Here is a 24475-nt window from a genome sequence, read left to right as displayed (position 1 = left end):
ACACTGGTGATTGGCTCATGAGCTACAGTGAACCAGACCCCTTGCTGTAAAACATACATGCATCAGTAAGCTGCAGACGTTAATGAGCTACAGGAAACACACCAGCCCGTCACATCACAGCGCGGATCAACCGGCCTCGCCATTGGTCTCCCCGGACGTCAGTCTGCCGGAGAGGGGGCGGGAGCAGGGAAATCGAGCCTGTGCTCTAGTTTCTCTTCTCACACAGATGCTGCCGCTGGGTCAGTGTCATGCCGTCTTTTAATAATAACAGAGTCAAAACAGCGACAGCGAGGAGAAGCTGGGGAAACACTCACATCAGCATTTCTGCTTTTTGAGACGAGCCAACGTGGACAATGTGACATAACCCAGCTGCAACTTCCGATACAAAAAGATTAAACGCCCTTTATCCACCTTTTTATTCGTCTTTCACGACCTCTTCAGGGCTGCTATTGTCTCACTCACCTTTGACACAGCTGGCGGGCAGTCACCGGCTCTACTTGTGCACTTCATTGCGGTCATCCATCTGCGAGGAGGCCTGCGGTTTGTTGGTAAACACGAATCGGATCCCGACGGCAAGGACTCCATCTGGTGCATTGATGCACCCGTTTCAGTGGTGTAACGGTGAGGAGTCATTTTTGTTGTTGTTTTTTGTTTTGTTTTGCTAGTCTGTGACAATAATGAACAATACGTCCTATTATTTTAGTAGGATTAAAACAGAGATTTTAGAACAAGACTGACTCAGGCCAGTGCTTTCTAAATTTAGACATCCCCAGCGAGTGCAACGACAATGTGCAGGATCTTAACAAAGAGACACAAAATGAGTTGTCCTAAGCTGTGTGCTCGGTGCTTCATTTGTTCTTAAAAGTGTCTCTAATAATGCCACAGCGATGACATATAAACACCCTATAAACGGACTAAATGTTAAACACACGAAATCTAGTTTCGTTAAATAGACTAATGTAAGCAGACAGCTGCATAGTAGTGGTATTAGTGATAAGTGATTTCTTGTCCACAAGCAGCTCTATACTTCGTCCTGTCCAATAAGTCAAAGACCACGGAAAAGAAAAGTATTAACAGCAAAAGTTAGAAGTGCTGAGTGAATACTAGAAAAATAGAGAAGGACTGTTAGAGCTGCAGTAATTAGAAGATTAATCCGCAGCAGTATTAATAAAAAAATCTTTTTTTGAAGCTGCAATGTGCACATCACCCAGTTCTAGCTTCTCAAACGTGAAGATTTGAATTATTAATTTGAAGCTTGGATGCATTATTTTTTGGCTGTAAGGCTTTTGCCACGACTGTCTGATATTTTATAGACGCAACAATCAAAGAAAATGACCAATAAAGAAAGTTATCATAAGCTGCAGCCCTATAGATTACAACATGTTATAAACGTTGTAATCTACCTAAATTAATACACTATCCACCAAAAGGGCGATTAGGCAATCAGAAATTTGGTCAGTTTTTGTATTGATTTGTAGGTTAAGAGTCTACCTGATCAATAAAAACCTTTATTTTGGCCTAAACTCACTCCAGAGAGTTACCCAAGACCGGTCATTGTGCTCTTTGTATAATGTTTTGTCTCTCTAGGTAATCTTGTTTGCTCTGACCCTATCTACAGTCTCTCACTTACACTCTTCACAGCTTCAGCTGATTATCTTCCAACAGGCCAAAAGTGTGAACAAAAGCAGTCACACTTAAACAAAAATAAAACCCTTCATTCCAGTGAAATTGTCTTTCAGTGTTTCTTTGTCATGGTGAGACTGGGTGAAGATGATGGATTGGGGTCTTTTTCCTCTGACTTTGCCTGTTTGAATGCACAACTACAGCAGCCTCCTCAGTGGACTGTTGGTGTTCAGACAAGAACAATTACTCCCTTTGTGCAGCAACTCGGCTGCCATTCATATTGGAAATAATACACACACACACACACACACACACACACACACACACACACAGTATCAAAGAGTAACATTCTGCTGGAAAAATGAAGCAGTAACAGGCAGCCGCAACTCTGTGTGTGTGTCAGTGTTTCTGTGATCGTGCCTATTCATTCTACTGTTTATATGTGACACATGTCATGCTTTCATGCATGTGATGGGGAGATTTGTGCCCCAACCTACTTTTGTCTTGAAAACAGCAGCAGCCATGCAGGCAGGCCTGAGTGATTCCCCCCTATGTGAACTGCTGAATATTTGATGGGAAGCTCAGTCTTTAGCAAAGGCAGCAGCAGCAACAGCAGCAGAAAGCAGTTTTGTTTGAACACGACATATATAGGACAAAACCCCAGCAGGCATCTCATAGGAGCTGTCAGGGAAACTGCAATAGTCGAGGTATTTTACAGCTCGATCAAATCTCAGAGGGAATTTCCTGCCTTTTTGAAGAATAACTCGAGAAGCTCTCGGATTCTCTTTGTCCTGAAATGAGAACTTTCATTAGCTAACCTTCAGCCGCTTTCTGCATCTACTACTCCATGGCAACGGCATGCCTCATAAGATTGTTGATATATAGGTCACTGGTCATGCAAGACTTCAACCAAATCAAAAAATCACTTAATATAGCTGCTCTCCCCGCATACAAAGGTGGAGGAGGGAAATGCGACGGGATGTGACATGGTGCGCACGCACAAAGGTTTGAATGCAAATGCCCTAGATTTGGATTGTGAGTCTGCTCAGGTGATTTGTGTCATCAGCAGGGCAGTGACATGAATACAGGAGCTGACATTTACACCATTCTCTCTCACTGTGTGTGTCTCTTTGTATGCTGATGATCTTTGTGAGGCAGATTGTTTGACATGTGTAAAGAGGATGAAGTAAATTCGATCGCCTTGCATCTTTCTGTGTCCTCGGTTATATTCAGGGAATGCAGCATCAGTCTGATCCATCCACCTAATTGCAGTGTAAAAAAAATAAAACTTAATTATGAAAGAGTAAACATCTGCAATTAAAAATAAAGGGTGTGCCTTCATTTCAAAATGTGAGAAACATAGTTATCTGACATTTTATGTAGTAGAAATTTCTCTGTGTCAGATCCAAATAGAGGTGTGACAATAGTGAGTTGAAATTGTGGAACAGAAAATATTAGTAATGCATGCTTTCAGCAGGACTGTTTGAATATTTGGATTTCTCCAGTGTGTTTTATTCTGGGCAACAATATGATGGAAAAGGGAACACACTGACTTGTAGAACAACCAAAATGTACCAAAAAAAAGGACTTAATGATTTATTCAACATGATCTGAAATGAGTGACCGAGGCCTTAAACTCAAGAGGAAAGTGTTTAGTCCAGTCAGAGCCCTGTTTTTCTTTGTGAAACCCTGGTTACCATAAGAAAGACACTTCAGTGTTGGTTTCACTTTTCAGACCCGAAAGTTACACCCCTTTTTTAATCTGTTTATAATTATGAATTGTATAGATGACCAAAGAGGACAATTTGTGCACAAAAGCATTTGCAAGTAGTCACTTGTCATAAAACTTGTCAGAGGACTAGTGGAGCTGTCTATCACCATCTCTACCCCTTTTCTAGTCATACAGGAAGTAGAGAGTGTGAAAAAGACAAGCAAACTAAATTGTGACAAAGTGTGAAAGCCAGTGAGCAATCAGTATAATTACTTTGCATGTCTATGTAGAATAGAATAGAATAGAATAGAATAGAATTCAACTTTATTGTCATTGCACATGCACAGGTACAGGGCAACGAAATGCAGTTTGCATCCATCCAGAAGTGCTTAGTGATATAGATATATTACAATATATATTAGCAATAGCATAGATATGTAAGTATACTACAGAAATGGGTCTATTATGGTATGTTATAATGTACACGGTATGAAGTATGTTGTGAATATTCTATAACTAAGTATGTACAGGCTGTAGTGAGTACAAGCTATGTACAGGATATGAACAGGATATAAATATGAAAAACTATACAGAATATGAAATAAATAACTTTACAGAAATCTGAGATATACAGCTATACAGAAATGGGAACTATGCAAGTTGTAAACAGTTGTAGGATTAAAGATTATTGAATGTACAGAATGATTATTTACACAGAGCTATACAGTAGTGCAGTTAAGATAAGTGAGGGTGTAGATAGTTTCTACAGAGGCTATATAAAGTGCTAGTGGTTGTGAGTGGTGGTTCACTCCATGTTATTATTGCGTGTTTGAGGGTACAGTTGTCCATTGTGGGGGTGTGTATGTTCAGTCCATGAGTTTAACGTGGGTCAGATGTCAGGAGGCAGAGTTCAGGAGTCTGACAGCTGTGGGGAAGAAGCTGTTCCGGTACCTGGTGGTCTTAGTCCGGAGGCTCCTGTGGCGCCTCCCAGAGGGCAGGAGGGTGAAGAGTCCATGTGATGGGTGACTGGGGTCTTTGATGATTTTCCCAGCCCTTTTCAGACACCGCTTCCTGTAGATGTCTTTTATGGCAGGAAGTGGTGCTCTGGCGATGCGCTGGGCAGTTTTCACGACCCTCTGCAACGCCTTCCGGTCCGAGGCAGAGCAGTTCCCGTACCAGACTGTTATACAGTTGGTCAGGATGCTCTCGATGGTGCAACGATAGAAGTTCACCAGGATGTCTGAGGACAGGTGGTTCTTCCTCAGGGTCCTCAAGAAGAAGAGGCGCTGGTGAGCCTTCTTGACCAGCTTGGAGCAGTTGGTCGTCCAGGTGAGATCCTCGGAGATGTGGACTCCCAGGAACTTGAAGCTGCTCACACGCTCCACAGCCGTCCCCTTAATGTGGATGGGTGGATGTGGGTCAGCATTCCTCCTGTAGTCCACGATGAGCTCCTTGGTCTTCTCGGTGTTAAGCAGCAGGTTGTTTGTGTCGCACCACTCAGCCAGACGATCCACCTCCTCCCTGTAGGCGGCCTCATCGTTGTCACTGATGAGGCCAATCACCGTGGTGTCATCTGCAAACTTAATGATGGTGTTGGAACCATCAGCGGGTCTGCAGTCGTGGGTGAAGAGGGAGTAGAGGAAAGGGCTCATCACACAGCCTTGTGGTACACCGGTGTTCATTGTGATGGTAGATGAGCAGTGGTTATCCAGCCGGACATGTTGGGGGCGGTTGGTCAGGAAGTCCAGTAACCATTTGCAGATGAGGGAGCTGATGCCCAGGTCTGTCAGTTCCCTGATGAGTTGTGAGGGGTGGATTGTGTTGAATGCTGAACTGAAGTCTATAAACAGCATTCTGGCGTAGGTGTTGTTGTTGTCCAGGTGTGAGAGGACAGAGTGCAGTGCGATGGAGACTGCATCCTCTGTGCTCCTGTAAGGAGACATAGCACATAAAAGGCTATCACCGGCAAGAATATGGGAAAAATATTTGGTAGGTGATTGGACAAACCTGCTGTTCTATCAGCTGTTGCTAAACCAAAGTAACTTTGACCTTTTATGTCAGTTGTTTCTCGTAGAATGATGTTAGCTGTGATCGCACAGACCTCACAAAAATCAAGCTCTGTAGTGAAGGCCTACCTTTAATAACTGGTAGCGGGGGATGACAATGACAGTAGCTGTATAGCACATTTCATTACACGATGAGAGGGATACTTATTGTTGGGTATTTAGTACAATGGTTTCAAATAGAGCTTAATAGGCCCTTATTAGTTAATTGCACATGTGTTGCATGGGCACATTTGATGAAAAAAGTGTTGTATGTGAAAGATATTTTTTGAAAAGGAAGGAGCATTATTAAAAATATTGTGGATTTTATTTCATCTCTTACATTTTTAAATCTCTCAAAATCTTTGTCAAATCCTGTCAGCTGTGCTACAGTTTACAACCCTGATGCAAGTTCTCGCCAGTCAGTCACATGAATAATCATAAGGCTGGCTGGTTTTGTCCCGTTTAGACTCTTTTCAGGCATTTGTGGCTTTTTGGTTAAAAATCTGGCTCAAACCTTAGTGTATCTACCATTGATTGCTTCTGGCTGAGTGAAGTGGTGGAACTTGATTTTGCAGCCATCAACGATCCTTGATTAATAGACACGCTCTGCTTGTTCAGCACGAGTGGAACCAAGAGGCGGATAGTATTGATCCCCTGATACTGCTGTTTCCACTGTGAGGCGGGAGAGGCGTCAGATAGAAATGTCAGTCTATTACTTTGGCTGCGGGAGTAACTGGAAATATCCTCATTGATTAAAAAGTGGTGCTGGAAGAAAATAATACCCACGAAAATGAAACTGGTGAAGATCTTCATCTATTCTGTTCATCCATCTCTTCAGTAAGTTGACCCATTCGGCTTTTCTTGAATTTCTGTTAAATAAACATATTTTTATAATGGTGGATGCTTAAATTAAAAATGCTCAGCCTCTCAAAGGTTGTGCTCCTTGTGAGCCAAAATCTCAGGTTTCAGGTGCTCTAATGCTCAGTTTTTGGGTGTTTTTTATTTATTTATTTATTTAAATCCTGGCTCTATGTGATGTAAATGAGAGCTAATATCATCTGTTGGTACAGAAGCCCAGCTCTTCTATGGAATAAATATTTTGTTTGTTACAGGCAGAAAATAATAGGAAGGTGGAAGGGGCTGTACCAAGGACCAGTACTGAAATTTTACAGTCACACTGCTAACCACATGACACAGTTTGGTCAAGTTAAAAAAGCCCCAGTTATGGAAAAACATGTAGTACCTAATTGGCTGTCGAAAATGTCCTTGTGACAGCTTTTGTCACTTGCAGATATCTGCAGTTTCTCTTAGTTTGTATCAACTTGTCTGCAAACGCTTGCTGCAACCACTCACCAACCAGTCACCAACCAGTCTGGGAGTACACATTTCCCTTGGGACCTGCGGTTGGGTCACAACACCACTTAAGAAGCCTCTTAAAGGTAAATATCAATCATTTGGTCCTCTGAGGCATACATAGCTCCTCTCATAGAGTCTAGAAGTTAAAATTAAATTAAAATATGGTGCTGAAAATCTGTCTTTCCTATGATGATGGAGGGCTTGTCAGTCCAGCACGGGATTAGTAAACACAGACAAATAACACACGAACATCCACAGACAGAGCAGAGCAGACGGAGTGGGTGTTAAATTTGTTTCAGGCTAAGTTTGTTGCAGTTTGTTTTTACATTACATTTGTTTCCATGCGTGTGCCCTGGAAGGCCAAAAGTGTCTCTGTGAAAGAGCACACGGGCTAAGTTCACTGATTAGCGCCTTGTCTCTGGGTGAATATGCTAATCAGTGAAATCAGCTGCTGCGGTGTCTGATGAAAATGAAAACCTGCAGACTCTCTCAGCTTTCTGCCTTGTTGCTGCTCTAATCTGGACATGAGAAGCCTGAGTGCGACGAGTACTGCGTGAGCTCCACTTCACTATCACTCCCTGGGTTAGCATGACCCTGATCTCACAAAGCTCCTTCTCACATGCTGACTTCTCATTACTCACTCAGATGCACAAAACACATAGTGTGCTCTCTGCGTCTCTGTTTATCTAACTTAAAAACAGCTTGTCAGTTCATGCTTGTGTGGATTTAAGGTTATTTCCTGTTTATTATTTTATTAATGTATATAAAGGTCAGACTTTAGACTGATTTAGTTATTGGGATAGCACAACTGGATAGCACCTAATTCAAATACTGGGGGGTATTATCAGTCGATTATCAGTAGTTTATTTACACAAATTGTTCATTTTGAACTTAATGTCCTGTTTTTGAGCATAAGTCACTGTTTCCTGCTGCTTTAAGAGTCAGCTCAGAATTTTCTGTCTTTTTTTTCTTTTTTACAGAACACAGCTATGTGCTCCGTTGCATGTTATTATTGAAAACAGCTTGTCAAGCAGAGATCTGGTTACATAGCGCTCCATTTGTGGAGATTTCACCACATCTTCCTCTGCAGCTATGCCCTGGAGTCACACTACCAGGCTTCACAATTGCTAATGAGTCCTCATTTGTTTGGGGATTTTGAATTATATGATATGCAATTACGCTGGGTGGTGCTGTTGGCGATTAACCAACTGTTTAATCCTTTAGGGTAGATGCAGATGAGCAAATAAACAGTTAAATTAACCAGTTACTTACAGCTATTTCAAACATTTCAACCAAGGAGACTACAGTGGCTTTGGTATAAAAATAATAAACACCCTGATCAAATACTGAAAACCGTGTGCGGGGTGCAGCATCAAAGTAGGAAGGATAAATAAAGCATGGCACGTTGCATAGGTTACCATCTCTTCTGATTGGTTCATGCTGCAGTATTCTTCAAAAAATGTTCAGTGCTGCATTTGTGCTATATTTGCACAAGTATCAGCAGATTATATGGACACTATTGTCAAGAACAGAAAAGGTTACAGATTCACTGATTCTTGGTGTGTGAGTCTCAGAGTCTGAAAACTGCTTGTTAACAGACAAAACATTTGTTACATATATATGAAAGTACATTAAAACCATCACATGTGCACAGTGGCAGTCTAACCCACCCGCCTGTTGCGTTTAAAGGCTCGGGATGTGGATTCTGGTTGAGGTTCACAATGCAGGTCTGAGCCTCAGAAAAGAGATGAGGTTACAGGTTGCATTCAGTTTTTGTTTTGCGGTATATTCGTGTGTGTGTGTGGGTGTTAGTGTTAGTGTTAGTGTCAGGCTTTCAGTGTTTAGCTGTTTCATGCTATATCCTTCCTGTAAATTTGCTTTTGTTGTTGTTTTAGGGTGCTTCTGTGGTCTCGGACTCGTTTACTCCAACAAGTCGTGCACCATGCCGCCCATCACCTTCCAGGACCTACCTCTCAACATCTACATGGTGATCTTCGGGACAGGCATCTTTGTCTTCATCCTGAGCCTCATCTTCTGCTGTTATTTCATTAGGTGAGAGGCAACAGAATCGTACAGCAAGACCAAAGTCTTAATCCACTTCAAATTAGGGCAGAGTTTGTAGGAATTGTTTTCTCCTTGTTTCAAATTCTAGATGTGTTAACAGTTCACAGCAAAACAACATTATATAAATGATATATGACTCCTCTTGCATGTGGTGCTATTTATCTTTCAGAACTGTTTTGGTGAGAATTGCCCAGTTAGACATCTGCTTTCCCTTGATTAGAATTAAATAAGAGGAGTAAGGATAAAATTGTGAATTACTGAGTTATTGAACGGAGGTGGTGACACCAGCTATGAGCCAGGCAGCCTTCATTTGTCAGAGTGTGGCAGTGTCTCACCAAGAATTCACTGAATGGCTGTTGTGACCATAATGACCCACTCCTGATTCATACCTGGGGCGATCATGGCTCAAGAGTTGGGAGTTTGCCTTGTAATCGGAAGGTTGCCGGTTCGAGCCCCGGCTCGGACAGTCTCGGTTGTTGTGTCCTTGGGCAAGACACTTCACCCATTGCCTACTGGTGGTGGTCAGAGGGCCCGGTGGCGCCAGTGTCCGGCAGCCTCGCCTCTGTCAGTGCGCCCCAGGGTGGCTGTGGCTACAATGTAGCTTGCCATCACCAGTGTGTGAATGTGTGTGTGAATGGGTGGATGACTGGATATGTAAAGTGCTTTGGGGTTCTTAGGGACTAGTAAAGCGCTATATAAATACAGGCCATTTACCATTTTATTATATGAGGTGCATGTCAGGTTATGTAGGGTTTGAAAAGGAGTCTGAATCAGGCATAAGTTGCCCATGCAAACATTGGTAAACCTCTAAAACTTGTTGTGTATTTGTGTCTGGCTAAAGAAGTCATACGCAAAGGCTGTGTTGATGAACGTGGCGCCGTGATGTTTTTAAGTGCAAAAAGAAAATTCTTAAAAATCACTGCTCTGTACTGCGAGTAATGCATGAGTAATTCTACCTTGCTTAGGACCAGACGAGTTCTGTTTTTTGTAGGAACATGCTCAACTGGATCAAATGAAGTGCAGCATCAGGTTGGGGACCGCTGATGTAAAATATACCTGACTACAAGAATTTAGCTCACATTTTCAGAAAATGCTTCATAGTTTAATCAGATTCATAGTAAATGGACTTATTCTCATAAATTGCTTAATCACCCATTCATACAAGCACTTTCTCCTAACTAAGTGCTTTCTATTGCACACAATCACACTCCGATGAATTGGAGCGCAATTTGGGCTTCAGTATCTTGCCCAAGGACATGCATGCAGACCAGGGCAGCCAGAAATTGAACCGCCAACCTTCCGATTAGTACATGATCTGCTTTCCCTCCTGAAATACAGCCAAACAATGAATACAGCCAACTCTCAATTCGAGTAACATAAATTACCCCCCACAAACAAAGACTTCATATTCAGCTCTGCTCAGACAAACTCTAAGTTCTACTAATTCAGTTATACACTTATAAACATGCCAGAGGGATAATATTGACCCTATTAAGCAATAGGAAATAATGCAATGGGAAATATAAATGCCTGTAAATTATTTGTATACATTTATTTTAGTTGGAAAACAAATAAACACATAAAAGGTTCTCATGATAAATCATCAGGAAAAGTTAAGCATCTGTGATTGTAGGCATTGAATTCCAGCCTAAACCAAACTACGCCACCGAGACCAACATCGTAATCCCTAAATATCTCCACTGTAGAGACATTGTATGTGTGTGGAGGCAAGAAACACACTGTAGGAGGGACTGAGGTTAAAAAAAGAGGAACAGGGTGACCTATCCTGCTGTTGACTGTGAACTCCCTGATGAGTTGAGGATGGGAGGACGGGATGTGAGGCAACAGGAAGCCTCCCGTCACAATGTGTGAAGACAGCAGTGAGGAAAGGAGAAACCGTGTTCAGAATAAACACGGCATAAATAGTGCACAGTTGGAAAACATAAAGCCATCATACACGAAGGTCCACAGTGAACAAAAAGGAAACGTCAGCACCTGCTGTAGGGATTGTGTTTCATCTTGAGCTCTCTCTCTGTTTTTGGAAAATTGCTTGATGTCTCATAATGCGGTGTGCTATTGTTGGACATTTAAATGAATTTGAAATGTTGTTCAAATTTTAGTGTCTGGAAGACAGGCAGGACGAATGTGCTGTTCAGGAAATAAATCACAGAAAATAACGTTAGAATAAAGACGGACGTCAGCGAGAATCTTGATTCGCATTTGTGCAGATAACATCCCGCCTCTGTTCCTCAGTCGTTTTAATTCTTATAATTAAATATAATGGAAATCTAGTGAAATAAATTTCATCACTACACACCTAAATTAATCTAAACCTAAAGTTAATTTCCTTAAGACAAAATATTGTTATCCCAAAAGGCAATTCAGCAGAGGTGGCAAAAGTACACACATTTGTCACTTAAGTGGAAGAAAAGATTGTTGTTTTATAAAATTCTCTGGTAAAAGCTGAACCACAAGTGAAAAAGTACAGGCTCTGAAATATACTCAGTGTTCTTTGAGTATTTTAAGGTGTTTGCATCCACTCTTATGTCCAAACTACGACAATGTTTTTAAAAGAGGCCAAAAAACCCCAATGAAATAACTAAAAAAATCATTGCATTTAAAAGCTGCTTTCAGCATCTCCCTTTTACACAAGGAGGTCACCACAGCAGATACCTCCGCATGTATGACTTGGTAGATTTTCTTTTTTATATACACCAGATCCTCCTTTTAACACAACCCCAATAGTGTTACTGCATCCTTCCAGAATCAAACTGTGGATCTTCTGCTTGTCAGGAAAATATGTAAACTCCTACACCACAGGAGAAGCTATTAAATGACGAAAATGTTTCTTTAAATATGTGCTCATTTGAGTTTAATGCTGGCAACATATTCCAGAAAGTTGGGAATAAGGGCGTATTTATGTCAGATTGTATCTACAAGCGTGCATCTCATTTCCTCCTCTGCTGCCTGAAAATAGTAACAAAGAAGTCCTGTTCTTTTGGTTATGTTCAAAAGGAAGCAGATTGTGTTTGATGCCTTTTTTTCATCCAAATTCTTTCTTCTTTTAAAAAGATATACACTCACCACCCCTTTATAAACGTATAAGATACACCCTTTTGCCATCAGGAATGCCTTAATTCTTTGTGGAACGTATTGAACTAGTTGCTGGAAACATTTCTCAGAGATTTTGGTCTATATTAACATGACAGCGTCACACAGTCGCTTCACATTTGTCAGCTGCACATCCATGATGTGAATCTCCTGTTTCAACACATCCTAAAGATGCTCTGCTTTGTTTGAAGTCACCATCATTTTAAAGAAACGCGTTTGAGATGACTTGAACTTTGTCGCGTATTATCCTACTGGAAGCAGCCAGAAAGTGGGCATAGATCAGCATTTTCTGAAATAATCAGCCCGGACCAACCGGCACTAACAACCAAAACCATGTTCAAAGTCACTGAAGTCAATTTTGATGCTCTGTTTGAGCTTCAGCAGGTTGTCTTGACCATATCCACATGGCTAAATGCCTAAAATGTGACCTAAAATGTACGCATACATTTAAAAAAAATTCTTTTTAAAAAAGAAGAACTATCTTTTAATTCTTTTAAACTTAGTGTTTGCACCAAAAATGGAAGTGATATCAAAATCAGTAGCAATAGTGATAATTATGAAAATAATAACACTAATGATAGGCGCACACACACACACACACACACACACACACACTGTAATACTGCGGCACCACAGAACAAGAAGGAAGGTCATTATTACAAGCTGTCCTAACAATGACAAGTATAGCCGATGTTAAAAACAACAACAACTATGCACTAATGGGTAAGAAAAAACAAAAAATAAAAAACAATCATAAAGCAGCATGAAAATGATCATTCATAAACCACCATCCTCTGAACAGATTCATTACAAACACTAATGGAAAGCGTTTGAGGCGTGCATTTTCCCTCTGCGTCTCTCGCTGATGTGCTCGCTCCCTAAAGCGAACCCTAGCTCTAAATGGACTTTGTGGCGAGATTAATCTTTCACTTTTTGTATTCAAGATCTGGAAAAACTTTGAGCCTCAGCCATTAAGATCAGCAGCTATAATGATAAATTGTAAGTGGTAAATATTTGTTTCAGTTTGGACTGACTCATGTTCACATGCTGAAGACACGCTTCTTTGATTGAAAATGTTTTCTGTGACCTGGCTTCACCACTAAATTGAGCATCAACTCTGTCTGAAAAAGCTCAGATCCTTCCTGTTTCTCTTAAAGCCCTTTCTGAAGGATCGTAACCAGCGACTCACTTCCTTTGGCTCCATTAACATGCTGAAGGTACTCTTGGGTGGGAGTGTGATTGTGAATTCATTTATAGACCGGGTGATTCATAACATGAATACTGAGTGATGAAAGGCGCTCTGTGTTAGGGGGCAGGTCTCCTATTATCTCTTTCAGACAGGCTCTTTTCTTAATCCTGTGTGTCATCGTGTTTGTGATGTACAGCTGTAACATTAGATTGAGACCTAAATATCTATGCCCGCCCACCACTATTAAAACTGTTCTAATTTTTAAGATGTGGTGGTTAAAGTTTGCTAAGATTTAGCTTTCTTTAGCAAATACACGCCACTTCTTGCACAGAGTCGAGATCTTCGCAGCTGTACCTGTAAAGTACAAGGCCGAAAAGACACAAGTGTTCCACACCAAGGGCACGCCAAAAATATCACAACTTTAATTACGTCCCCATCTGGTCTTTCAGTGCAGTACAGGGTTTGTACTCAGCAGCACAGCAGCTAGTCAGAGAGATATTTTAAGATCCACGAGGATCAAGAGGGAGGTGGTAATGTGTTTTTGTCCAGACAATAGAATGACTGAGGAGAGATATTAAGCTGTTAAGTGAATGGCTTTCTAAAATAAACTTTAATTTGCTGGGAGAGATCTTGGAGAAAACCCCAGAAAAACAACAAGAACAGCAACAGACAGTTAATTTGAAAACATGGAAATATAAATGGTTACTCGTCTACGCCAGCCTTTTACATCCAAACTGTGCATCTAACAACAGTTTAGTCTCAAACTGAGCTTCTTAAACCTCGTCTGTCATCATTAAACTGACGTCATCTCGCTTGCATACACTCTGAAGACAGATTGAGTTTAGCAAAAATAAAAGGATGATTATATCAGAAATGCTACCGCAGCAAGAAGGGCATGCTTGAGGTCATCTACTGTGAAAACAGAGATGCAGTCAGCGGTTTTTCTAGCTGTCCTTGGTGTCAGATGATGACGCTTGCACCGGGGGATGGCGGGGTTCAGCACCACGGCTGTGCTTGCTCACATGTGGTGCAAAAGAGCCCAGATACTGGGGTAATCCAGGTTTATCACGTCTTTCAGTCGTCTCAGTCTGTCCAGGTTGATCTGTTGAGTGCCAGATGTTCAAAATAGTTGGTACTTCCTGTGCAGTAGACTTTAGGTGTAGTCAAGCAAGTTGTTGGCAGCCTCGGGGTAGTTATTTTTTAACCTCTATTGAAATGAATGGGGAGAGATCCATAACCTTTATTTCAAAGGTCTCCAGGATATAAAAAAGGTTACTTATGGAATACATGGAAATGAAAACCTCTTCAAATGGTTTCTGACTTTGCCCCAAAAATAAGAGTTAAACTTTTTTTCTCTTCTGATACGCATGCAGAAAGTTACACGATACTACTGCTTCATTAGTCGAGAGTGCTGACCTCAACCTCTCTGGCTTCACTTTACTGATAAAAAGCCATGCTAATAATGTAATGTACATTTATTTATATGCCTACTACGATAGCAAGTAGATATGCCTGCTGTGCACACGTTTCCCAGTTTGAATGTTGACTGGCAATTATTAAATTCTCCTTTCCTTTTTGAGGAATCTGCTCTCTCTCTTTCTGTCTCTCTCTCTATAGCACCTCTTTTTCCTATCAGCAGCTTGTTTTCTGGGCTTGGAAGGGTAGATGTAGGTCAGTCATGTGGTTACCATGGCTTGTCTAGCAAACGCGGTTTTTGGCCACTGTTGCTTCCATGCAGATTAGTCTTGGAAAGGATCTCAGCCCGGGGGATCTGATCTTCCCAAGAGATCATCTTTTTAAGGCACAAGATGTTGGCAGTGCTTTGTTTTTTTAAATATACCTTTTGTATGGCGTCCATGTTTGTGCCCCATCGAGCATGGCGACGACAGATTACCACAGTGTATGCACCAGTCTTGGTGCCAACTTTCGTGTATTACAAGACTGTAGTTGGAGGAGCGTGCGAAGCCAAAATGGGTGAACTTTGGTTGGAACACCATTCGTTAAGAAGGGGGAAGGAAAAGAGACTGTTTGCCTTAGGAAGCCAAAGGCAAAAAAGTATTTAGTCAGCCACCGATTGTGCAAGTTCCCCCACTTAAAATGATGACAGAGGTCAGTAATTTGCACCAGAGGTACACTTCAACTGTGAGAGACAGAATGTGAAAAAAAAATCCATGAATTCACATGGTAGGATTTGTAAAGAATTTATTCGTAAATTAGGGTGGAAAATAAGTATTTGGTCACCTCAAACAAGGAAAATCTCTGGCTCTCACAGACCTGTAACGTCGTCTGTAAGAAGCTTTTCTGTCCCCCACTCGTTACCTGTATGAATGGCACCTGTTTGAACTCATCATCTGTATAAAAGACACCTGTCCACAGCCTCAAACAGTCAGACTCCAAACTCCGCCATGGCCAAGACCAAAGAGCTTTCGAAGGACACCAGGAAAAGTATTGTAGACCTGCACCAGACTGGGAAGAGTGAATCTACAATAGGCAAGCAGCTTGGTGTGAAAAAATCAACTGTGGGAGCAATCATCAGAAAATGGAAGACATACAAGACCACTGATAATCTCCCTCGATCTGGGGCTCCACGCAAGATCTCATCCCGTGGGGTCAAAATGATCATGAGAACGGTGAGCAAAGATCCCAGAACCACACGGGGGGACCTGGTGAATGACCTGCAGAGAGCTGGGACCAAAGTAACAAAGGTCACCATCAGTAACACACTACAACGGCAGGGAATCAAATCCCGCAGTGCCAGACGTGTTCCGCTGCTGAAGCCAGTGCATGTCCAGGCCCGTCTGAAGTTTGCCAGAGAGCACATGGATGATACAGCAGAGGATTGGGAGAATGTCATGTGGTCAGATGAAACCAAAGTAGAACTTTTTGGTATAAACTCAACTCGTCATGTTTGGAGGAAGAAGAATACTGAGTTGCATCCCAAGAACACCATACCTACTGTGAAGCATGGGGGTGGAAACATCATGCTATGGGGCTGTTTTTCTGCCAAGGGGACAGGACGACTGATCCGTGTTAAGGACAGAATGAATGGGGCCATGTATCGTGAGATTTTGAGCCAAAACCTCCTTCCATCAGTGAGAACTTTGAAGATGAAACGAGGCTGGGTCTTCCAACATGACAATGATCCAAAACACACCGCCCGGGCAACAAAGGAGTGGCTCCGTAAGAAGCATTTGAAAGTCCTGGAGTGGCCTAGCCAGTCTCCAGACCTCAACCCCATAGAAAATCTGTGGCGGGAGTTGAAAGTCCGTGTTGCTCGGCGACAGCCCCAAAACATCACTGCTCTCGAGAAGATCTGCATGGAGGAATGGGCCAAAATACCAGCTACTGTGTGTGCAAACCTGGTAAAGACCTATAGTAAACGTTTGACCTCTGTTATTGCCAACAAAGGTTATGTTACAAAGTATTGAGTTGTATTTTTGTTATTGACCAAATACTTATTTTCCACCCTGATTTACGAATAAATTCTTTACAAATCCTACCATGTGGATTCATGGATTTTTTTTTCACATTCTGTCTCTCACAGTTGAAGTGTACCTCTGGTGCAAATTACTGACCTCTGTCATCATTTTAGGTGGGGGAACTTGCACAATCGGTGGCTGACTAAATACTTTTTTGCCCCACTGTATTTATGTTTAGGGCATGCTGTATGGACTCTTGGCTTAGTGCAGTCTTGGAGTCATGGTGGAGCTCACAGATTTGGCAGCTTCTCATTTTTGTTTGGGCCTGTAACTGTTTTCTGTCATTGTTGCACTCCAGGTATACTTCATCTTTGAGTCCATGTCGAAGTATCTTAACATCGACCAGGAAGGACTCTAAGTTTCCTGTGATGACTCTTGGTTGGTAATACTTGCTTGGTCGGGACCTTTACAATTTTAACTTTGCTCGGATTGATGTATAAGTACTGATCCTTGTGCTACTCAGTTGCTTATGGTGGTGGTCTTTTCAGCTGTGTTAGTTTGAGTTTTATGTTCGCTGATGTTCTGCGCATAAGAGGGGCTCTTCATTTTCCCCAGGTTATACTGACAAAGGACTTTATGTCACAGAAGACGGACTGTGCTCACTCGACCTTTTAAGACTCTCATGAGTATTTTTGGTATTTTTAGCTGGGGTTTTTTGAATGAAAGATTTGTGTCCAACTCCCTTTAATGAGGAATTCCACCTGATTGGTATGGATAGTATCTTTTTTTTTATTTACGTAAAAGTCTCTGTGTAGTAGGGTTGGAATTATTGATTAAGTTGTTTCTGGCTAATCAATTTATTGCTCTGTTTAAATCATATCAGGGAATAGTGACAGAAGGTAACTGTCATGGAACAACATGGAACAAAGTGGAATGCCAAGGAAACTAGCCAATTTATACAAACTCATTTAAAAAAGTGTTCAAATATCCAGCCAGAATTATGTCAGAAGCTTGTTCATGACTAGCAATTTAATTAAATTTAACATTTAATCAAATATTAGTGGGGGTGTATGTATATATTTGAGCCTGAATGTATACTTTTGATTGATTGGAGAAAATCCGAAATAAATTAAAATTTGAAATTGAAATGATCAAAAGTCCAAAATTATCATGGCATTCATGCCTTTTTCACCACTGCTGTATCCTTAAAATCTGAATGATATTCAGTATTAAAGACTAAGCTAAGTAACTTTTAAATTTTTGTCAGTTAAAGTTTATGAAAATGTTTCTGATGCGATTATTTTAATACAACTGTAGCAGATTAGCAGATCAATTTATTAACTAAGTAATCGGCTTGGAATTAACTGTAAAAAGTATTTCAAACATATATTTCAAAGGTGTAGCAACGCGAGCATTTAACCGTGTTTTGTAACACTGTAACGGGTCTCATATTTGAGCACACAATAAAGCAGGACATGAGCATGAGAGGCTTTGACGTTTGTCGAGAGGAATTTTAAGTCTTGCAGATGTTGCTGCACAATGGTTAGAGGGAAACACAGAAATCTCTGTCATGGCGCCCCTTTCACCCACTTCACATCATTATTCGAGCATGGGAAACCTCAACAAGAAAAACGTGTATCCTCACATTGTTCACGTGGAAAAATGTTAGGAGTAACTGTTCTAAACACTACAACCAAATTTCATGAACAATGAAAAAATTGTCAGTTCTTTACTGTAAGCGCTGAATCACTGCTTAGGGGGATATCATCATAGATAAACATTTAATTTGTTCTCAGATGTTGTCGCTGCACGTACTTTCAGGCCCAATTTATGGACAGCGACAGACATTTGGTCCATGTTCGGTTGGTTCAAAAACAAGAGGCCAAAAATAACCTCTTGAATAGACACTGCTCGCCAAGTGATAAAGATCTCTCCATTGTTGGTTTCAGGGGTGGTGCGGAGTTTCAAAGAGGCAACATACTCATTAGCTTGTTTGTGCATGTGTGTGCGCATAAGTGTGTGTTAGCATTTTTGAATGTAGTTGCATGATTACTTAAGTGAGTGAGCAATGTGTCTGTGTGTAATTATCCATAAACACTGTCCAAACTTTTTTTTAATCTGAGACCAACAACCTGATGACAAGACGTCAGTTAAAAATCGAGTTTTATGTGTAAATATTCTATTTTTGGTCTACTCTATTTACTTTAATCAAGTGGTTGATACATTTTTTATTAAAGTTTATTAGTACTGGGAATATATGCGAGTATATGGCATGAACTGATGCCATACACCTCAGTATTTTTAGCATAAGCTACAATTTGAAATCCCTGTAAGACTGAAAAATACATAAACCACAGCTACAGATACAGAAACTGATTAGGAAACTACAGGCAGAACAAATAAAGAGCACAAACAGTAAGAATGCATCAAGAAGCACCCATTCATGGCTAATTGCCTTTTTAAAACTGTTTAATTAATTTAAAATGAATCAGCATTCACTTTGGGTTCTGCATGTAAGAAATCCCAATGTTGGATTCACCTTACAGTTCCTTTTGGACATTCAGTGTCTTTCTGAGCCTGAAACTCTTAAGTGGAACCACAAGGGACAATTATGCAATCTTGCTCTCATAACTGTGTGACTAACTGTGTCATTAAGGGCCCGCCTGTTGTAGCTACTGACTATGACAAGAAGGTTACACAATAAGTTAAATATGAAGAGATTGCAGGAAGATCATTAAGCTATTTTCAGCATGAAATTGTCTCTAATAAGTCTAAGCATCAGTAAGCTTGCTTTTTCAACCTTGTCCTACATTGACATGCTTCTCAAAAACCATTTGCACATTGTCTATTTTTTCTGGTTGCATACAGAAAATATGAGCAGTCAATATGATACCATATATTTGTGCAGACAGTACTTCACTAGCCCTTTAAAGCCAAGCGTATTGTATTTGATACATGTGTTTTTGTGAGTTTTTGAGACTTCTACATCATCAGCGTGACCTTTTTTGGCCCTCAAAAACTGATATAAATTGCATGACACATTTTTAATGACTAAATTCCAAAAATATGGCTAATGTAGCAAATGTGATACAAATTAAAAGTCATACATGCAGATTCAAATCTGATATATATTTTTTTTTATATTTTTTTGTCTAAAAGGTACAACAAACACTCCATTATCAAAAAATTAAGGATTTCTGGCAGTTAGTTCATGGTTATATAGATATTTATAATCTTGATTATTTTTGGAGGCTTTTTGCTGTTGTTTGATCTTACAGTGAAGATTAGATAGAAAAGTGGGGAAACAGACAAAGCCTCAAGTCAGAGTTGAACCCAGGCTACTAAATTTAACCTCAAGGTATGTGGTTGCTTAGTAACATCGGGGCTAAACCAGCAACCCTAGATATTTATTGAAAAAGTTAAGGATGTTAATAAAAGTCTTATGAAGAGGGAGCTTTTATCTGTTTCCTTATTTTCTGCCATATATACATCATTACAGTGAGCACATTAAGGGGTTTATCCCATCTTGGAGCTGCATGATGTCAGAGTCACACAGAGAGAGCACAGCAGCCCACCCAACTGCTTCTTAAACCTTTTGTTTGGGAGGGGGAGCCAATCAGAAGAAAATTAGGGTCCACTTTAAAGTAAACGAAGATTATTTTGATCAATGAATCGTGCAAATCTATTTAAAAATAAAAATTTGCCTCTAAAAAAGAATTTAGATTTTCTTACAGGTGTACTTTAAGACAGAAACCAAGAAATGCATGCACACTGTGGTTAAAGGAACATTCTTTAAGGAACAAATTGCCAAAGTTTATTTATGTGTTTCTCCGCTCATCCACAGCAAACTACGACACCAAGCACAGAGTGAGCGGTTTGGATACAGAGAGGTAAGACTGGTGTTGATAATTTAAGATATTTAGGCTGTTAATTTTTTAAAAAGCATTACTTTAAAAAATATCTTGTGTTATTCCTACAGGTAGTTTTAAAAGGAGATCCAAAAAAGTTGAGTCTTCATGGGGTAAGAATGAAATTTACATTTCTACCTGTTTGCGTTCAGCTTTAAGCTGTTGAAGCAGGATAATTTAATCTAACGACTGTCCTCTCCCGCTTCCTTCCGTCTGTCACTCACGCAGCAGACGTGCGCTGTGTGTCTGGAGGACTTCAAAGTGAAAGACGAGCTGGGAGTGTTGCCATGCCAACATGCTTTCCACAGGAAGTGAGTAGAGCACAGTGGAGTCTTTCTTCACACTCGCTTGCCAGTTTGCACCTGCTAGGGCTTGGTAAAGTGAAAATGGTCACGTCTGATGTGAAGTCCACTGATCAAAAGTTAAATGGAAATTTTTGGTGGAGTACTCGTCATCATTCATTCATGTCTTGGTTCCTGCTGAGGATCCCAGCATGCACATCAGACAGAGCTAGTCTGAAGACCTTGCAGAGGAGGCAAAGCTATATCCTTGTGCTTTCAGTTGTCTAAAATTGAAATGCTTCTTAATGTGAGAAGGTTTTTTTTTTTTTTACTGGGTTCTGTGAGAAGAGTTTAAAAGCAAAGAGGCCTTATCAGAGGAGCAATTTGATATTCTGGGCTAGCAGCCTTGGGCTACAGTAGTTTTGGTATAAATTGCTAAACATTCTCTACTTCATGGTTTAACTACAATCAAAGGCAGCAGGACATTATTTTGGTTTCTTAAGACTCTCTTACAGAAAGATAGAACTGAAAAAGCTCTGTGAGTCAAATATTGCAAGTAAACAACCATATGTGGGTTGCTGCTATTGCCTAAAGACATTTGTGTCAAGCATTACTGAGATGACACTTGCATTAGGAGATAGATGTTGCAGAGGTGGCGCAAACAAACTTGTCTGTGTGGGGGTTTACCTCTCATATAGGACGTGGGTTTTTGTTGTTGTTGTTGTTGTTTGCTTGTTTTGTTTTTTTTTTTACTTTTCCAGTGGTTTGTTGAGGTTTAGGCACCAAAACGGCTTTGTCAGAGTTATGTCACTTTTCTAGGTTTCAAGGATACCAAGTCCATTAGAGGGGACCCAGGATCATTAATATTCTTGAACACTTCTACACTTCATGCAAGTTTCCGAATAATCGGCTTCGGTGCAGCCTTTCATTTATTCCCCTCTCTAAAATGAGCCATAGCTCCTCCCCTTTTAATTCTTCCTTTTTCTGATTGGCTCCAACTCACAAACAGAAGGTCTGAACTGCAAACACGTGGAGCTGCTGTGCTCACAGCCAGAGCTGCATGTATCTGCCGATTTTTAGGATCATCTGAAGCCTGAGCTGTTGGCAGACAGGTATTATTTGTATATACTCTGATCCCATTATTTGAAACTCTGGTCTTGTTTAATATAAGCATCCTTCATTTATTGCACACAGTTTTAGTTGGATCAATTCAGATGGCCAAAGAGATTTCTTGGTTTTAAAACATGACTCTAGGAACAGCTTGCACAAGTGACCAGTCCAGCTGTTTTCTCAGTAAGGAGAGCTTCAGTAAGATGTAGCATACTTAAAAATCTATTACCATGACCACTGGGAAAACTGTGGGGAACCTGATTCCATCCAAAGGTAACAGAACCTTCATACCAGCACCAGCAAAGCTAAAGCACATTCTGCTTGTCCATCCCGTAAACTGTAAAACCGACACATTGGGGAGACTGTGCATACGTCTATTTTCGGTCCAACTTTCTGCAGTCTTGTCATCACTGTGAGACGACCAGCACAGGCTCCAGGAATTAACGGCCCCCAGCCTAGAAATAGTTTCTGCAAATGCTGCTTACGCATGAATGGCGGCAGCATCGCATTTTGATTGCTGGTGTAAGTGAGTTCTAAAGGGCTCTCACATACTCATGCGTGGGTCATAAGCTTGCCACTCTGTGAAAAAATGACTAAGCTGTTAAACATTGAAGATTTGGTTGAAGTTAGTCCAGCTTTCTTTTTCCTCATTCCTGTCCTGTCTGTGTTCCTCTATGCAGGTGTTTGGTAAAGTGGCTGGAGGTGCGCTGCGTCTGCCCCATGTGCAACAAACCCATAGCCGGCCCGCCCGAGCCGCAGCATAGTATAGGAACTCTGCTGGATGAACTGGTATAACCTCTCAGCCTCAACCAGCCTGGTTGGGACGCCGACGCCCGGCCAAACTAGCTGGTGTGAGTTACAGACCATCAGGAAGAGGGAGACCGCTTTGCTGTTTAAACACGGCAAAGCACAAAAATGAACTGAAGGATGCTGTTGCCTAGCAACAATCTCCATGATAGCAACACAACACCTTGTGGTTGAGATTATCTTCAGCCGCCCACACATCACTCCAGCCCTCTCCTTTCACGATCCCGTTCTACATGCCTTTTCTCCACGTCCCTCACATCCTCTCTTGTTGGTTCGACTGAGGTTAACAACAGCACTGAACGGAGGGCAGTTTTTTCTCACTGAAGTGGACAAATGAGTGTTGATGAACAGCAGTGCTCGCAAGAAGATGCTGATCCCCCCTGAGTGTGTATCAATGCTGCCTGTCATGTGCTACCTGGGGTTAAATATTATCCATATTGGCTGAGTTATTTAAAACTCAAATGGGAAAAATTATTCCAGTACGTGGCACTCCATGAATTTTTTTCAGTTGACAAGTTTTGAGACAAAATTATAGTTTGTGTTTGACATTCCCAGCAGTAGCTCAAGGTCAGTTTTTAAGATGCAGTAGAAAAGAAGAACAAACTGCAGCCGAGGAGAAAAAATATCACTGTAGCAAAGAGGGCTTAATAAAACTAAGAAATACTTTTTTTATGATTAAATTGAGGTCATGCTGCTTAAAATTCAAGGAAACGGTTATTCATATTGCATTTATTCAGATGAACTCAGAACAGTGGTAGAAAAAGAGCGGGACATGAAGCTGCCCTTGCTCACATGTAGCACGCAAAAGGTGATGAATTTACTAGAAATGTTCTGAAAGGCTGAGCTGAGGCGTGGTGCCTAGGTTTAATGTGCAGAAGACCCGTTTGCTGTGAATCCTCCAGACAGTTGGCTGCTCTATATATAGAAAAAAGTCCAGGACTGCCGAACGTTTGTAAAAACAGCCTTCGAGATGCAGCTCCAGCTTTCGTCCATGTGTGGTAAACGTCTGCATCAAGTCTCTTACAAACCAGTTATTTCTGATATAACGTCTAAAATCCATACTGGTGCCAACCCCTACAGTACCACAGGCTCTAGCTGTTTTCTGTTGTTGTTGTTCAAGGGGATGTTTTATTGTCCTGTTGTGTTCTCATGTTAATATAGAAGGAACACATCCTGACGTTCACGCTAACAGTTTTGTTGAAATGTGTTGAAAGGTTTTTTATTTTTAGGTTTTGCACTTTGAATTCTGACACACACACACACACACACACACACACACACACACACACACACACACACACACACACACACACACACACAAGTTTCCATGCCTTTGTTCTTATAAATGTTAGACTTCGGTTTGGTTACAGCACAGCTGTGTTTTGAGGTGTGGTGAATCTTTTATAAAAGTCTGTGAAGTACCAGAGCTGGGTGATAAAGGGAGCAGCAGTGCAAGCCCTCAATGAATTCACCTGGGAAGCAACTAAATCTCACTCTCATAAACCGTGTTTTCGTGGCATTATTGCAGGTGGTTTACATTCCTCAGTCGTAAGTTATTTTTGTCTATTTTGTGATTTACAGATTCTGAAAGCAAAACACTGCCTAAATTGAGCACAAAACTCACAAAGCACATTGTCCAGATACAGCAGGCAGCTGCACTGTAATTAAAATGTGCCCTGTGCCAAAAAGAAAGAAAAGAAAACAACAAACAAACAAAAAAAGAGTTGATCATGTTTCATTTTCTGCACACGAGAAAAAGAAATGTTCACTCTGATTCTGACCACATTCCACATTTTGTAATCCAACAGATGTAAATAAGTTAAACAATAAAAAATACAGTTCTCTGGTCAT

At 40.9% G+C, this 24475-nt stretch overlaps 1 protein-coding gene across 2 annotated transcripts; it reads left to right on the top strand.

Moving 5' to 3' along the window:
• Window positions 1–60: 60 nt before the first annotated feature.
• rnf122 (ring finger protein 122) lies at window positions 61–24474 on the top strand. 2 transcript variants are annotated; one of them, XM_085475789.1, is made up of 6 exons: window positions 61–621; window positions 8631–8787; window positions 20363–20408; window positions 20498–20539; window positions 20658–20737; window positions 22498–24474. In XM_085475789.1, exons 1-6 carry the CDS (start codon window positions 597–599, stop codon window positions 22610–22612), a joined length of 465 nt encoding a protein of 154 aa, XP_085331915.1. In that variant the 5' UTR covers window positions 61–596; the 3' UTR covers window positions 22613–24474. The 2 variants fall into 2 exon arrangements, with proteins under 2 accessions (XP_085331915.1, XP_085331914.1); XM_085475788.1 differs by having other exon boundaries at window positions 62–621; window positions 20655–20737.
• The last annotated feature ends 1 nt before the right edge of the window (window position 24475 follows it).

Source organism: Copadichromis virginalis, linkage group LG12 (genome assembly GCF_057382275.1).
Source record: "Copadichromis virginalis isolate Kocher_CV1m ecotype Utaka linkage group LG12, C_Virginalis_male_GT1.1, whole genome shotgun sequence".
Taxonomy (NCBI): Eukaryota; Metazoa; Chordata; class Actinopteri; order Cichliformes; family Cichlidae; genus Copadichromis; species Copadichromis virginalis.
The sequence above is the reverse complement of the archived record's forward strand: the minus strand, read 5'-3'. Positions and strand labels throughout refer to the sequence as shown.

Excerpts from the sequence above, each read along its gene's own strand:
- rnf122 (XM_085475788.1), top strand. The coding sequence starts at position 597 with ATGCACCCGTTTCAGTGGTGTAACG. Across the intron at positions 622-8,630 it reads CCCGTTTCAGTGGTGTAACG|GGTGCTTCTGTGGTCTCGGA; the intron begins GTGAGGAGTCAT and ends TTGTTGTTTTAG. Across the intron at positions 20,540-20,654 it reads AAAAGTTGAGTCTTCATGGG|CAGACGTGCGCTGTGTGTCT; the intron begins GTAAGAATGAAA and ends TCACTCACGCAG.